Source organism: Chenopodium album, chromosome 7, assembly GCF_948465745.1.
Source record: "Chenopodium album chromosome 7, dcCheAlbu1.1, whole genome shotgun sequence".
Taxonomy (NCBI): Eukaryota; Viridiplantae; Streptophyta; class Magnoliopsida; order Caryophyllales; family Amaranthaceae; genus Chenopodium; species Chenopodium album.
Window position 1 is genome coordinate 43,600,327 of NC_137840.1, and position 17,056 is coordinate 43,617,382.

Below are 17,056 nucleotides of genomic sequence, written 5' to 3' on the forward strand. Positions count from 1 at the left end.
CCTACTACTTCACATCCGTGAATATTTTTTTTACTACTCTTTTCATCAATACCTACAAAAGATATTAAAAATAAGTTAGTAATAATGATAAAATTATGGAAAAGAAATCATCGTTTATGAGAGAGGGGGTTGAGAAACTCCGGCTGCCTCCCGGAAGCGCTCTTTTAACGTCACTAGCTTGACGACATTGCGGGATCAATGAGAGGAAGGAACATCAAACTCATCAAGGTGAATAACCTTGGCTTCTTCATGCACAAAACCATCAAAGTATGGCTTTAGCCTTTGTCCATTCACATTGAACGGTTCACCATTGTCATTTGAAATTTCAATTGCACCATATGGAAACACCTTCTTTACGGTAAAAGGTCCACTCCATCTTGACTTGAGCTTACTCGTAAACAACTTCAACCGGGAATCGAATAGTAGGACCTTGTCACCTTCTTTGAACTCCCTTTTGCTAATATGCTTGTCATGCCAAACCTTAATCTTTTCTTTGTAAATCCGCGCACTCTCATATGCATCCAACCTTAATTCTTCCAAGGCATGGAGGTCAAGCAACCACTTTTCACCGACACTTTGAAAGTCGAAATCCAATGATTTGATGGCTCAATGAGTACGATGCTCAAGTTCTACCGGCAAATGGAATGAATTCCCATAAACATGTTTGTATGGTGTGGTTCCAATGGGAGTTTTGAATGCGGTGTGGTAGGCTCATAGAGCATCATCAAGATTTGTAGACCAATCTTTCCTAGACCTATCCACCGTTTTCTCAATAATCATTTATATCTCCCGATTTGAAATTTCGGCTTGACCACTTGTTTGTGGGTGGTAAGCCAATGACACCTTGTGCCTCACACCATATTTCTCAAGGAGAGCTTGAAAGGACCGCTTTGCAAAATGTGAACCTCCGTCACTAATAACGACACGAGGCACTCCGAACCTTGGGAAATTCACTCTTTTGAAGAGCTTGACCACCACTTTAGCATCATTTGTAGGAGATCCAACCACTTCTACCCACTTACACGTAATCAACGTCCACAAGAAAGAATTTATTCCCAAAAGAGGTCGGGAAAGGCCCCATAAAATCAATGTCCCATACATAAAAAATCTCTAGCTCAAGAATGTTATTCAAAGGCATCTCACTTCTTCTTGAAATATTACCGTTCTTTGACACCGGTCACAAGCTTTCACTACACCCCACACATCCTTGAACATTGTGGGCCAATAAAAACCACATTATAAAACTTTTGCCAAAGTTTGGTTAGCACTCATATGCCCCCCACAAGGTGAGGAGTGACACATTGTATTAACATCTTCAATTTCATCATTCGGGACACACCTTCTAAAAATGTCATCAACACCTTGTTTGAAGAGTAAGGGGTCGTCCCAAATATATTGACGAACATCATGTAGAAACTTCCTATTTTGTTGATAGGAGAGATCGGGAGGAAGAATAGAGCAAGATAGATAGTTTCCAATGTCCGCAAACCATGGTGCCGGTGTTTGAAGAATAGCAAACAGTTGATCATCTGGAAATCAATCGTCGATTGGTAAGTTATCAAGATCACCTACAAAGATAGGCAAGCGTGAAAGATGATCGGCCACAACATTTTCGGCACACTTGTTGTCTCTAATCTCAATGTCATAGTCTTGTAAGAGCAAGACCCACCGTATCAATCTTGGCTTTGGTTCCTTCTTGAACAAGAGGTACTTCAAGGCCGAATGGTCGGTGAAGACTATGACTATAGACCCCAATAAGTAGGGCCTAAACTTCTCAATTTCATGAACAATGGCTAGAACTCCTTTTCCATGGTCGTGTAATTCCTTTGTGCATCATCCAATGTTTTGCTAGTGTAGCAGATAGCATGGAGCTTCTTATCCTTCCTTTGTCCAAGAACGGACCTAATGGAAAAATCCGAAGCATCACACATGAGCTCGAAAGGCAGCTCCTAATTAAGGGGTTAAATGATAGGATCCCAAATCAATGCTTCCTTCAACCTATCTGTACACATCTACTTTTGGCCTCCCGTCCCGAAAGGAAGTGCAATGACGGTAAATAAAACCATCTTCGTGTTGGATCGAAGTGGAGAATGCTTATGGATAACCGGTTAAGCCACAAAACACAAAAACTAGCCCCAAACTAAATAAACAAAGCTAAAACGAGGTCCAATTAAATAAATCCGATCAATATTAGGCTTAAGCCCGTGCTTAAAACCCAAAAATGATGGATTTAGGAGCGCCTAGGTTAAGTTTAAGTGCTGCCGCAGGAAAATTCACGTGCATCTCAATCAGTCGCGCTGGGCAGGCGTACGCAACTAATTCAGTTGCACGCGACACTCAACGCAAACCTCACATATGCGCTCATGGAAGATTTAGAATTTTATAAAAATATAGAATCGAATCTTACCATAAATTCGTGCGTAAGAACATCAGCAGCGCAACTAAATCACTTTGCACTGGGATGCAGCGCGCAACTCATCCAGATGCGTGCGACACCTGCTGCGGCAGAATTTTCAAAACCCTAAACCTACTTATTCCCTATAAATAGAGGCTTAAACACACATAAAATAACCTAAAACTCTAGCGAAATACTTGTGAACTTGTGCTACCTAAAACCTCTTGTCCTAAACACTCACCCCTTGATCTTTTGTTACTACGGTGGAGGTTCCCCAACAAGAAAGTGTCCATAAGTGTTCTGAACGGAGATCTAGCAAAGAGAAGTGGTAAATTCCCGAGCACTTAGATAAATCACATTTATTTTCTTGTTTAAAAGAACCTTAGTTAATTAATTAGTGTTGTATGATCATATTTAAAGGACTAATTAATTATTTTCACATAGTATCTTGCGTTAAACAAAGACTAGAATTGGATAATTAATTGTTGGTTGATCACTTAAGCCAAGGCGAATATTGTTTATTTTCTTGTTCTTTTCACGAATTTGATTAAATAAAGAATAACGACGTTGCAATGTAATTCCTACGTGAATTAACGTGTGTAAATAAAATCAACTAACTTAGTTTTAGGTACCGCGTTGCATATATTGTTTGGTAATGAAATTGAAAAAAAGGAAGAGCTAGTAGGGGCCGTACTAGGGCTAGAATAGCAATTCCTCTCTAAAAGGAACGTTATTTTAGTACCCTCGCTCTCGAACTCATTTCTGGTTTATGTAGACCAATTTGGGCATGGGTAAACTTACGATTTGTGCTAATTTTTCCATGAACTCCACATGGAAGAACGACATGAATGAGGTTTATGAGTTTTCCTAAAACTCATTGGCGACTCCTACTTGTTTCTTACAAAAAAGCGTGATGAGAGTATCATTTCTAATTCAAGGTCTCCCAAATAGTCAGGAATTCAAATCCTAATACACCCTAACAAGTGTAAAGTCCTAGGCTTTTAAGTGGCCATGGGCATATAAGGAAGGACCCCCCTACGATGGGGATTACCCTCCTTACACTATCAAATTCTAGCAAACAATCATTAATAAACACAAAAGGGGCATCCTTTACCAACAATTGAGTGAGCGGCTTTGCGATTTTTAAAAAATCCTTTATGAACCGGCGGTAAAAACCCGCGTGTCCAAGAAATCTCCTTTCCTCCTTCACATTTGTAGGGGTGGGAGACGCTCAATGACCTCAATTTTGGCACGATCTACTTCAATGCCCCTACTATAAATTACATGACCAAGAACAATTCCCTCTTCTACCATGAAATGACATTTTTCCCAATTCAAGACCAAGTTCACTTCTTGACATCCTTTCAACGCTTTAATAAAATTCGAAAGGCAAATGTCAAAAGATGAACCAAAAACAGAAAAGTCATCCATGAATACTTCAATTGATGATTCAAGCATGTCGGAAAAAATAGACATCATACACCTTTGAAATGTTGAAGGTGCATTACAAAGTCCAAATGGCATCCTTCAATAAGCAAAGGTGCCAAACGGACATGTGAATGTAGTCTTTTCTTAGTCCTCGGGTTGGATTGAGATTTGGAAGAATCCCGAATATCCATCCAAGAAGCAATAATGACTATGCGATGCTAGTATTTCCAATATTTGATCAATAAAGGGGAGAGGAAAGTGGTCTTTTCGGGTGGATTTATTCTATTTTCTATAATCAATGCACATCCTCAACCCGGTGACCGACCTTGTAGAAATGGTCTCACCCTATCGTTCTTAATGATGGTCATGCCTCCTTTTTTAGGCACAACTTGAACCGGACTAACCCACTTATTATCGGAGATAGGGTAGATTATGCCCGCTTCAAGAAGTTTTAAAACTTCATTTTTCACAACTTCTTTCATGTTTGGATTGAGCCTTCTTTGGTGCCCAATTGAAGAAGCATGATCATCATCAAGTCATATCTTATGCATGCAAATTGTGGGACTTATCCCCTTAATATCATCAATTTTTTACACAATTACATCTTTATACTCCCTTAGAACAACTAGGAGTTTATCAAGAGAGACATCATCGAGCTTAGCATTGACAATAACAGGATAAGCCTCACTATCATCAAGGAAGGCATATTTAAGAAGAGGAGGAAGGGGTTTAAGTTTAACCTTATGAGGAGGCGTAGTCCTCTCCTCTTTTACCTCCACATTGAGCACTTCCACTTTCATTCCATTATGGACTAAAGGTTGGATGAGCAAAAGATCATACCCCCTTGTTTCTTCACCTTCCTCAACTAAGCCTCTCGTTAGAATAGCTTGTAAAGGATCTCTTTCAATCAAATTATCTTGGCACTCCTATAAGTTCCTTTCTATTGTGTCAACCCTATGAACTTCATCGAACGTTGGCTTTTTCAATGTTTGGGAGAATGAGAATGAGATTTTCTCATCTCCCACATTCAATGTTAACCTTCCTTCTTTCATATCAATAACAACACCCGCGGTGTTCAAAAATGGTCTCCCCAAGATGAGGAATTGTAGGGAATATTTTCAAGCGTTAACCCCTAGCTTGAACCCCACTATGATCATACACTAAAGTATGGTGGCGTCCAAAAGGGAAGAAGATAGAGCAAAAGAGTCGCGAACAAGTTTAAGGAACTTGTAAACCGTTCACAAGGTGAAGGTTACACCCCTTAACGATCCAAGAGATCGTCAACTCCATAAGGTCTTGAACCAAATAAGGGTTCGGGGATGAAGGTACAAATCCAACCTAAAAGAGATTGAACTTTCCCTAATAATAGGCCTCTACTTTATTCTGATCGTATTCATGTGCGCTTTCTGACTAACATGTAATCATTAGGATTAACCCTAAACCTGTTTATCTATGTTGGTTGAATATAATGCACAAATAAATCAATTATTGGCGATCACTTGAATTATAATCAAATTAAACCTAAATAAAATTATTAATTATCATATTAAGCGTGATTACAAGTACAAATTCCCTTTAAATATGCAAAAAGGCGTGATCAAGCAATAACAATAAATATCAAGCAACATAATAAATAATCATAATAATTATAAATCATCATCATAAAATTATAATCATAATAAAAACAATTATAATTAAAATAATCATAATAATAACAATCATATTAATCATAATAATATTCATGTTAAAGCATAATAATAGCAAGATCCTAGGCATGATACTAACAAGATTAATAACAAACCCTAGCATGTCACTAAGCAATAAAAATCAAATCTTTATCCCTAACATGACACTAAAAAGAATATATATTAGGAAGAACATAGAAGGCATCATACTTTTAATCATACTTGATATTAAAGTTACCCTAGACATGATACTAGGAATCATAATAACAATCTAAACATGATTTCTATATCATAACATCAATAAAAACCATTAAAGTACTTACTTTGATGCCTCGTACCTCTTTCTAATAACAAAATACACACGTTAGTAACTTCAAGGAAAATAATAATCAAAACAATTAAATTAAATAATGGAAAAAGAGATTTGGGACCAAACCCTCAGAAATTAAACCTTTCACGTCTAGGGCGAAGGCAAATTCGAATATGGCTAGGTGTATCTAGATCTAATGAATGCGGAATTTTGTATGTAAAAAGCTAGTTTAGAAAAGAAAGAGAAGGAGAAAGAGAGTAATCAGGAGAATCTTGATGAGAGTTGGTGAATGATTATAGATGAAAACTAGTTATCGAAAACGGAGTTTTTAGCACGTTATTTTTAAAGAAAATCAGTCTAAAAGATAAAATATCAAAACAGAGTCTGGCGCACAAAAAATTGAACCAAGAGTCTGGCGCACAACATCAGCGCCAGGCGCCAAGCGTAGCGCCAGGCGCTACAGCTGGCATTTGGCGCTGATTCAGAAAATCACGCGTTTTCTTAAATCAGATAAAAATTGTCGTAGAGGAGGATAAAATCGCGTTTTCCTCAAAAATGCTCCTTGATTTTAATTAAAACTCTGAAAAGTCAACAAAAGTCAATTTATCAATGCTAATTGAATTAGGAATGAAAAGAACCTTCTAGAAGAATCTAGAAGACTAAAACCATTCCTAATTGCATTAGGAATGATAAATCATATTAGGCCCTCCCCTAGATCATCGGGTCGTATATAAGGCTCAAACCGGGCCCAGTTTAGTAAATTGGCCATAACTTCCTTAATATTCATCGGAATTGGGCTTATAATATATTGTTGGAAAGCTCTTGTCAAGCCCCATCCAACTACACTACTATTGGACCCATATCATGGACCAACCAAACTAGATTGGCTGTTTTCTTAAAAATAAGTTTTCAAAAACAAAGAGAAGAGAAAAGAAATTAAAACTATCCGCAACACTAGACTTTATACACTTTCACTTCATTCGATTATGATTCGACGCGAAAGGTACTCATCACTGGGTTTGGTTTTGGGGAAACACAAATGGGTGTCTACAGGAATACTCTTGTGTATTCTTCCATTTCCATCACTACGAAGTCACACGGCACAAATATTCTCCCGACTTGAACCGGTACATCTTCAAGCATTCCCAAAGGTAGCCTAACCGTGTGGTCGGCTGATTGTAAGGACATTCTTGTTGGCTTCAATTCTCCAACTTTCAAACTCTTTGCTATAGAATAGGGCATCAAGCTCACACTTGCCCCAAGATCACATAAAGCATCCATAGCTTCCAATTCTCCAATCTTCACCGGTATTGCATAGCTACCAGGATCACCAAGCTTTTGAGGAAGCTGGTTTTTAATGATAGCGCTCACCTCCTTGGGAAGGGAGATGGTTGCAGTCTCCTCAAGCCTAGTCTTGTTGGATAGAATATCCTTCAAAAATTTCGCATAGGTAGGCATTTGTGACATAGCATGAAGAAAGGGGATATTCACTTGAAGTCCTCTCATGACTTCAAGAAAATTTGAAAACTTCTCATTCAATTTCTTTTCTACAATCCTATGACGGAATGGAATGGGAGGCTTGTATACTTTCATGGGGGGATTTTCTACTTTTTCCTCATCTCCCTCATTTTTTTTTTGTGGCTCCTTTTTCTCAACATCAACTATCACATTTTCAAACTCATCCTCATTTCTCACCACAATTTCCTCATCTCTCTTTTATGGATCCTCTTCACTCATAACCGGCCCTTCATAACCTCTCCCCGATCACAAATTAATGGCCTTAGCTTGCTTCTTTGGGTTCACAACCATTGAGCTTGGGAAGTGACCACTAGGATTTGAGGATGAATTTCCAACTTGTTGAGCAATTTTAGTTAATTGATTCTCAATTATCTTGTTGTGTGCTTGAATTTGTTGGATGTTCTCTTGCATATCCGCATTGCTTCTTCCTTGTTGTGTAATGAAAGTCTCAAGTGCGCCTTCAAGGTTAGATTTTTGAGGAGGTGGAGGAGCGGGTTGGTTATGTTGTTGCCTTTGTTAGTTTTGGTCCCTTTGGTTAGGGTTGCGGTACAGAGCTTGTTGGTTTTGTGGATGTGGTTGTTGTATTGGTTTTGAGGGGGGCCTTGGTTTTGTTGCTTCCAATCCGTGTTTTGTTGGGGTTTCCAACCTTGATAGTAGGGTTGGGAGTATTGATTATTTTATGCCCAATAGCCGCCGCTTGTTCTTGGTTAGTTGAGTTGCAATAGGAGAACAAGTGATCATTTCCTCCACAAGTCTCACAAGACATGACTTATTGTGAAGAAGAGCTTGGAGATGTAAGGGTGGCTTGATCTAGCTTGTGAGATAGCATGTCAAACTTTGATGCAATAAGGTCTATTGCACTAAGATCGTGGATTCTGCCCTTCTTTGCTAGAGGTTTCCTTCTATCACCTCCGTATGCGTAGTGCTTTGCCACTTTTTCAATCATGTTGTATGCATCATCCACCGATCGCTTTTTAAGACTACCACCGGCCCCGTTATCAAGGTTGGTCCTTGAAGTAGGAGTAAGACCATCATAAAAGCTTTGGACAGTGATCCATGATGTGAAACCATGGTGTATTGACAGGGTAAAGTCGTATCCCCTAATCAAAAGTAATTCCTAAATCCTCTAACTAATGTAGATAGGGAAGTAGGTCAAATCCACAGAGAAACGAGTCTTTCTATTCCTAATTAATTAATATAATCTAGATTATAAAGTAACCAAAATATAATAATCGAAGGAAACTAAACTACTAAGAGTAAAAGTGGGAAAGAATAAAAGTAGGAGGAGAAACAATGAATAAAAGGCCTAGGGCATAGGTTCACCAATAAATAATATTCTAGGGTAAAACATAATAATCAATCAACAATGCATAAATTAATCAGATCATAAATGGCTTTCGCTACGTATTACAATCACATAATTAATTTACCGGTATTAAATCTCATCTTTCGAATCTCGACTTAACCATTTATAAATTAACCTGTCTATTGAAACTAGACCTAAACATCAATTCTCATATGTCGAATCTCGAATCAATATTGTCAAACTCATGAATAAAAGATCAGGCCTAATCTAGTCACAGAGCATTAAATCAATCAATAGGAAATTAATCTAGCATTGATAATTAACAACAATAAATTACCCCTTCATATTATTTATGGATTCCCGTAAACCCTAGAAAGAAAACTACTCACACATAAATAAATATAAACTAAACAAAACAATTAAACAAGACATAATCAAGGAAAGAGATTAAATAAAGGATGGAATTAATCCAAGAGTTGTAGAGAGAAAAACAAGAGAGAAAGTAATACTAAGAGTTTAATTAAGAGAGAGAAAGAAAAATTAGAGAGAGAAAAAAGAAAAGAAAAAAACTAAAACTAATAAAAGAATTAAAACTAAGCTAATAGCACCTAACAAATTGCCTACCCCCAATCCTACGTACTACTACTCCACTTAAATAGGAAAAGAAAAGGAAGTTTGATCTCCACTAAACTTCTAATCCCACAAACAAAAGAAAGGCTACGTGAATTTGGAGCAAAACAACGAAGCCCAAACAAAAAAGCCCAATACTTAGAAATAACGCAGATCTTCGCTGGAGGACATCTCACCCGATCGGGCATTTGGCCACCCGATCGAGCCTGTCTATTTATCACGCTAACTTAGATCAACTTTCTTCTTCTATGTTTGATTTTGCAAGCTTGGGCCCCTTCAAGCCTTAACCCAATTTCCTTCATTCCTTTGTTGGTCCATAATATAACAACTTGTAAAATCTTGACCCTGTTAACATATCGAGCCCTTAATCACCGAACTGAATTTCTTTGACTCGGTCTTGGGCTTAAAATACTCGGTCATAAAATACGATTAAACTCCAATATCTTCGTAGTGGCTCAATAAGCTCGAAAATCGTCATAATTCTGCAAATTCCTACAAAATAATACCAACTCTACAAAAACACTACAAAACGTATATTTTCTAGTGTAGTCCTTGAAACGCTCCCAAGTTTCACTTAACGTTTCATCAATCTCTAGTGTAAAACACTACAAAACGTATATTTAAGCACAAATAAGCATGGGACGGGGAATAAAAATATATATAAAATAGACTTATCATGTATGTGGGCATTTTCTAGTGTAGTCCTTGAAACGCTCCCAAGTTTCACTTAACGTTTCATCAATCTCTTGGTTGAAATTGGTGATTTGTCTTTTTAGTTCGGCGGTCTTTTCGGAGGGACAATACATTCGAAGGAAAGCTCTACTGACTTCATCCCATGTGGTCAATGATCCCTCTTCTATCGTTTTCAACCAATGCTTTGCTTTGTCGCGGAGGGAAAATTGAAACATGCTCATACGGATGAACTCTTCCGTAATGTTTTTTTTTCTTGTTGGTTGTGCACAGTATGAGAAAGTTGTCCAAATGAGCAAAGGGACACTCATGAGAACTTCCACCAAATTGATCACTTTGTATCATAAGGATGAGTTGAGGTGAAAGCTCAAAATTATTTGCATTCGTAGTAGGGAGACGTATGCCGCTCCGAAGTGTGAAGGCATTAGTGTGGTCATAATCTTGTAGCAAGGGTGGAGGAGGATCGTTATCACCCATGTTATCTTCTTCGTTGGTTGCAAAGATTTCTTCCGGATCAAAATCCGAATATACAATAGAGAACTCGGGTGTGCCTTGCAAAAGCCTCCTCACGTTTCTCAAAGTTCTATTTAGCTTTGGATCAACGGGAATAAGCGGTGATTCCTTACTCTTCCGTGTCATGCAAGGTCAAACAAAGCTAAGAAAAACATTAGCAATGACTATCACAAGTTAAAAACACAAATAAACAAAAAAAAATAAGAAAAATTATGATACAAATACACATACTTAGACTCATTAACCAATAATACATTCAATGTGACTTTGCTTCCCCGGCAACGACGCCAAAATTTAATAGGCCGTTGTCGAGCCTACCAAAGATAAAGTCCTATCTTGGTCTCACTAGCTAATAGCAAGGATAAGAAAGGGTCGAACCCATGAGAGGCATTGAACCAACCACCGAGATACTATCGTTTAAATAAGCTAAATAAAGTCGAAATTTGTTTGGTTTTATGTAACATGTACTAATTCAAATCAACTAATACAAAGGGGTGACAGTAATAATTAAAGAATTCTAGGGCTCGGGATATACCACACAACTTCGTCACAAATCACAAATAACATGTAGCAAATAATGATAAATTAAGGGGATAATATAGGAGAAGTCATCTAAAGCACCCAACTACTCTCTCAAGCTAAAGGGATTACTTGAATCATGAATACAACCTACTCTCGTGGTTACAAAGCTTAAAACAAGTATTAAATCACAATCACGATGATAAACACTACAAGAAAAATGTCTTTTCGTAGCGATTGTACATTCGCTACAATATGCAAGTATGTTTGTGAAATAGTTAAGGAAGTCGTATCATTTTACAATCGTCATGGTTTTCCCATATAAAATTAATACGGAAAACATAATAATACATATCCACACTATTTTTAAACATTTATATAATTTTGAGAAATCGTATCATTTACAATCGCCACTAAATCCTAAAAATCGATACGAAAAGCCTTTTCAACACTAGATATATAAATATTGTTTGACAAAGAATACATAAAATATGTCATATCTTATTGGTGAAACATTTAATATAAGAGTTTGAGGTTGCATGTTCGAATCTTGTAAAGATCATACGCATGCTTTTTTTTTTTTTTTTTAAAGAAAATGAGTTAAACATTTGTAGCGATTACAATCGCTATAATAATCACCACAATTGGATGTATTTTTTCGTATCGATTATTGAGGCCAACCCCAGCAATGTAAAACCACTACCAAAGGCTAAGGCAACGGGGGATATTGTATCGAATAACCATTCGTTGGAAAAGCTTTTTGTTACAATTACAATCGATACTAAAGGTTAAAATAATCGCTACGAAAAGGTTGTTTTCTTGTAGTGAAAAACCTTCCCTTGACTGGAAATTCCTATTCTCATGGCATTTCAAGTCAATTAAGCATACGAGATGTAACTTAAGTTCATCTCTTGATCCTTCGCTGAAAAACTTGGATAATAGTTCTAGCAATGGACATATACAAGAACTAAGCAATTAAACCACTTAAGCTCAACTAATTAACACCCAACAATTATCAAATTAACACATGCAACAAGTAATTAGTGACTACACTGAAGGTTTTACCCAAATCCTAGAAAATTACACTACTCACAATCCATGGAGATTAAAGCAATTAAGGATTTCAAGTAACTCATAAACAAGATTTAACCAAAAATTAAGCTAAATAACAATCTAAGCATAAAAGGATTAAGCAAGATAATTAACAATCAAAGCAATTAAAATGGAAGAGAAGAGTGAGAAAAAGTTACTAGAAGCTTCAATTTGAATAACAATGGTGGAACTTGTCTTCTATAATGATCGAGATTGAAATTTCCAAGCTATTAATTAAAACCTAACTAATGATTTGAGAATATTTGTGTTCACTAGTACATAACTAACTTTAAGTAACACCCAAATAGTGTTACATAAAGTGATAAAAGTGTTATTATAGACAATATGTAACACTTTAGTGGGTGATACATCCGCCCATGTTACCTAGGGTCTTATGTAACACTTTGGGCAACGTGTGGTAACACTTTTTAAAGTGTTACTATAAGCCCTCTTATGTAACACTTTTTTATATTATTAGTATCATTTTTAGAGTGTTACTTTTTATTTCTTATGTAACACTAGCTTATCTTTAGTAACATTTTTCAATCATATAGTAACACTTTATTTGACATTGTGTATCACTTTTGCGAACTAATGTAACACTTGGTTGATTGTTAAGTATCATTTTTTAATCATCTTTTGACATATAGTATCACTATATTTGTCTTTATGTATCACTTTATTCAAAGTAATGTACAATGAACCCGGTTCAAAACTGGCTTAGGGCACTGATTTAATCGCCTTTTTGGGGGTTGCCCATGATAGAGGTTATAGACACTGGTTCATGGGCCGTTCAGGGCACTGGTTTACCCTCTATTCCTAAAAAAAAGTAACTATGATAAATAAACCATTATATATATAAACTTAGATATTTTTATTAATAAATGCTTGTAATATTACAATTTCACAAAAAATAAAAAAAAAATAAAAAAAAATAAATACAATGCTTAAGGCTAAGTATCAGTAAGGCACAACATAAGTAGTGTTAAAACACGATTATTCACAACCTTCTCCTTCCTCTGTAAGTACTAGCTGTTTGAGATGGGAGTCACATCCTCTGGAATGCATACACAAGTGCATCAGTACAAGGTTCGTCAAATAAAATGGAGATGCTAAGCACACTTAAACAGAAAGTTAATTAATTATTCACTACAATCTCATATCTGAAAACCTACAATTATCCACAGTATAAGATTTTATAAGATCACTACAATCTTAGTTAAAGATTAGAATGACAACCCGCAAATAAGAATGAAAAACATTACCTTTATAGCTTCAAAAGTTTTGTTAGTAGGTTGGATAAAGAGTACTGTATATAGGGTTGTTATGTCCTGCAAACAAAAAAGGAAATTAAGTTATACCTTAGCATGATTATAATTTCTGAATAGATCAATGGATAGCTCAGAAACTAGTCCAAAAGGAGGAGACTCAGGTTCAAGAACCACATGACCAGCATAATTAATCAAGATCATACTTTATGCCAGTCTTTTACGAGCCCTGCTGCCGATGTTCTTGATCACCATTGTTATTGGAGAGCTCAGCTCAAATAATCATTTAAGAGAGAAATTGAGAGAGATAGAGGTGAGTGGAGCAGAATAATCAAGGGAATATACTGGAGTATATTCTTGGAAGAATATCTCGATAATGGGAGGCTTCTCTAAGCATTGCCACTAGTTTAGAAACAATTGAAACCAAGCCAGACTAGGAAAGCCCATAAAACTTCTGACTTCAGGAACCCATACGCTAATGTGAAATAATAGATTCTTGTAGCCCCTAATAGCTAATCGATTGCTAATCAAGAACAACTTGGTTTATCCCGCTAAGGGGTAATGAATGTCTACATACAATGTGATAGCCATTAGAGCTTCATCTATACATGATCAAGGTCGAGAAACATATACAAAAATTTATGAGCTATGTAATTGAGACCTTAATTAACATATTAATCCTGAACACAAAATTTTGAATAGTTAGATGCTAGAAAAATATTAGAACAGAAAATCTGGTGTACTGTCAAACAAATTTAGAATAGAAGTTTTCCATAATCATTCCTTTTCCATTCACGCCCATCTAAAAACAACTATATAATTATAGAATTATTCATGTTAGCATATACTTTTCAATCATTAACAAACCCATGTACATTTCTCTATTATACATTTCAAAATCCTATTATATCCTAAGCTTAATAATCTGATCGATCAAAATTCCCAAATTAAATCAATAATCACTAATAAATATCTTAAATTTAAACTCAACATTCAAAAGAGAGAATATGAAAATTGAAAGAAAGCGTACCAGAAACACTCAGAATGGTTACTTCATTAGCAACAACTCAGCTAGTATCATTATCAAACAACACCACATTATTCATTTCCTCCTCCCACTTTCCCTTACTCCACTTATGCAAATTCATGTGCTTAAGCAAACTCATGTGCTTATGCAAACTACTGTCAATTCTACTAAATAAGATAAGAAATTAAATTAAGGTGAGATTTTTGTAAAAAAAATAGTAGATATTAGTATGATCTTAATTAGATATACTATTTTACTCATAATTCTATCTTGAATTACTGCAGTAGTTAAAATAAGTAGGACTTTCATAAGCTTTTTAGACAATATCAAGGGGTTAATGAGATTCTGATCCACACCATCATGCAATTTAATCAACTAAAGGAATAGGTACTACGTACCTTTCAACCAGAATTCAATAGTCTATATACTTGTTGTCATTAGAGTTTAGACTTATATTATACAACCAATGTTTCAAGTAGTCTTGATATGCTAAGTTGCTAACAAGCAGCAACATACAAGCAATGAATAAAAATAAAATTTCAGAAATAATTGTCACTTATATAGTAGCAACTACCAGCACCCTAACCGCCAAGCGTAGATATAAAACTCCCATTCCAATTATATACCTCTTTAAATGGCCAATTTATACACATTACACAGTCAAGGTTCAAATCAGTAATAATTTTCCTTATAAAGCATATAAGAGTAAAGAGTATAGTGGATTGACAATTATATAAACCTTTAAATTTGGTATTGGTTGATACCTCCTTTGAGCTCTTTGTCATTGACTTTGCAAAAGCTTGCCTGAAATTCTAAAAATACTCTGTCAAAATCTTAGAATTTAACTCAAATGTCAATTTGCTACTCTCATCAAACTTTATGACTAATTTCATGCAAAATTTAAATGCAGTCAAATTGGAAAATGTCTGATGCATGATGGAAGAATTTAATATAATTAACATGAACAATAAATTAATAAGCTATGATGTTGACATCCAACAGCTTGATAGAAAAACTCATAGTCTAATAATTGCGATTAAAACATAAATGAAGTCCAACAATGTAAAAATTCCAGAAATTATAGATATAGTTCAAAAAATCAACTATTGAAGAAGAAAAACAAACCAAACCTATAAATCGGCTCCTCTTTCTTTGTTTGACCGTCTTTTATAGCTTTTTCTCTGATTTGTTGAAGTGCTTAGAAAATTTCCTTTAATTTCACTGAGAAACAAGCCTAAATTTCACAAATTAGGAAGAATACCTGATTGGAAGTGCGAATTAGATGAAATCAGAGATGACTAGTTTAACTAGGCGACTGGTTTTGTGATTTTGTGACGATTAAAACCCCAGATGGCGAATTTGTGACAATTGAAACAATAGATGACAAATTGAAAGAAAAATACTGATTTTGTGATGAATTTCGTGAGGCAATAATGAATTGATGAACTGTATCACTAAAGATATAATGAAGTAATAGAACACCGTTGTAGTACCGTATGCTGTGAATCCTTCGCTCTCGATTCATTTGATGATGTTGCTTGTTATTCAGATGATGGCATTGATTGATGATGATGATTCAGAAGATGACGCTACTAGTGATGAAGGCGACTCCATTAATTGTATAATCTAAACTCAGTCAGAGTGAGAACGGGTATTTGAGCAAGAATGAGAGGAGGAGATGGAATAGAATGACAAGTATAAAAAAATAAAAAAAAAATAAAGGGTACTGCTCATTTTTTTCTACACTGAGATTAGAAGAAAAAAATATTTAATAAAGAAAAAAATAAAAAGAATTGAACATAAATTAAATGTTACAACTAAGTGATACCTAATATTAAAATGTTACCGTAAAGTGTTACATAATATTAATGTGTTACAAAAAATGTTACTTAATACGACAATGTTACAAAAGTGTAACGTAAAAATTAAATAATCCAATTTTTTTTTTTGTGTTACCAATGGGTGTTACTTAAGCCCAATTTTGTACTAGTGGTTTCTACAATTACAAAGTAAGAGGAAGCACTAAAAACTTGGATGCCGTACAAATAAGCTCAAGGGGTTATGTATAAAGACCCCCAAATAAAAAAGACGGAGAAAACAAGAGTCCGGCACGGCTACAGGTCAGCAAGGACGTGTTGAGGTAGGCACGGACGTGTAGCCAAATCCGCACGAACGTGCTGAGGTAGGCACGGACGTGCACAACCAGAGGATGAGAAACAGTTTTCTACTATTTTGGCCAGGGGATCCTGCACCGACGTGCCAAATGTGGCACGAAAGTGCAGGCCTTGTTCTGCACAATCAGTTTTGAAACTCATTTGGGTTGGGCAAGATACACGGACGTGCAGGATCAGGCACGGACGTGTTGAAAATCCTGCATGGACGTGCAAGTCTTGAGAGCAGCAAACTGAAGTTTCTGGTTGGTCTGGTGCACTCCTGCACGTCCGTGCAGACTCTCTTAGGCCCTTTTCTTCACCTTTCTTCGGTTATACTCCTTTGTCCCGCTTCTAAACTCGGTTTATCATCCAAATGCTTCAAATGGTCGTCCTTGTACCTAAAAAATCAACAAAAAAAACTAACAACCCGTGAAGCAAGGGGTACACAAAAAATTAAACGAAAATAGAGTATAAGTGAACCAAAATGCCAATATATCAAGTAAACAAGGGTCAAAATCACTC

General features: G+C 35.9%; 1 protein-coding gene, 1 long non-coding RNA gene and 2 other non-coding genes across 6 annotated transcripts; 2 read left to right on the top strand and 2 right to left on the bottom strand.

The window, feature by feature from the left end:
* Nucleotides 1–6,865: 6,865 nt before the first annotated feature.
* Nucleotides 6,866–7,411, bottom strand: LOC145640212 (uncharacterized). The gene has a single exon (XM_081691515.1). The coding sequence runs from the start codon at nt 7,409–7,411 to the stop codon at nt 6,866–6,868; it is 546 nt and encodes a 181-aa protein (XP_081547641.1).
* Nucleotides 7,412–9,791: 2,380 nt separating this feature from the next.
* LOC145641320 (small nucleolar RNA R71) lies at nt 9,792–9,900 on the top strand. The gene has a single exon (XR_014115361.1). It is a non-coding gene; the product is annotated as a small nucleolar RNA R71 (small nucleolar RNA).
* Nucleotides 9,901–9,944: 44 nt separating this feature from the next.
* On the top strand, nt 9,945–10,051 carry LOC145641413 (small nucleolar RNA R71). The gene has a single exon (XR_014115440.1). It is a non-coding gene; the product is annotated as a small nucleolar RNA R71 (small nucleolar RNA).
* Nucleotides 10,052–12,925: 2,874 nt separating this feature from the next.
* LOC145637835 (uncharacterized) lies at nt 12,926–16,282 on the bottom strand. Of its 3 annotated transcripts, none has more exons than XR_014114503.1 (3): nt 15,875–16,282; nt 13,352–15,615; nt 12,926–13,143 (listed from the first exon to the last, which is right to left on the bottom strand). It is a non-coding gene; the product is annotated as an uncharacterized LOC145637835 (long non-coding RNA). The 3 variants fall into 3 exon arrangements; XR_014114504.1 differs by having other exon boundaries at nt 13,352–13,417; nt 15,121–16,282; XR_014114502.1 differs by having other exon boundaries at nt 13,352–16,282.
* Between the last annotated feature and the right edge of the window lie 774 nt (nt 16,283–17,056).

What these genes read in the sequence shown, in the direction of transcription:
- LOC145640212 (XM_081691515.1), bottom strand. Translation starts at nt 7,411, where the DNA reads ATGAAAGTATACAAGCCTCCCATTCCATTCCGTCATAGGATTGTAGAA.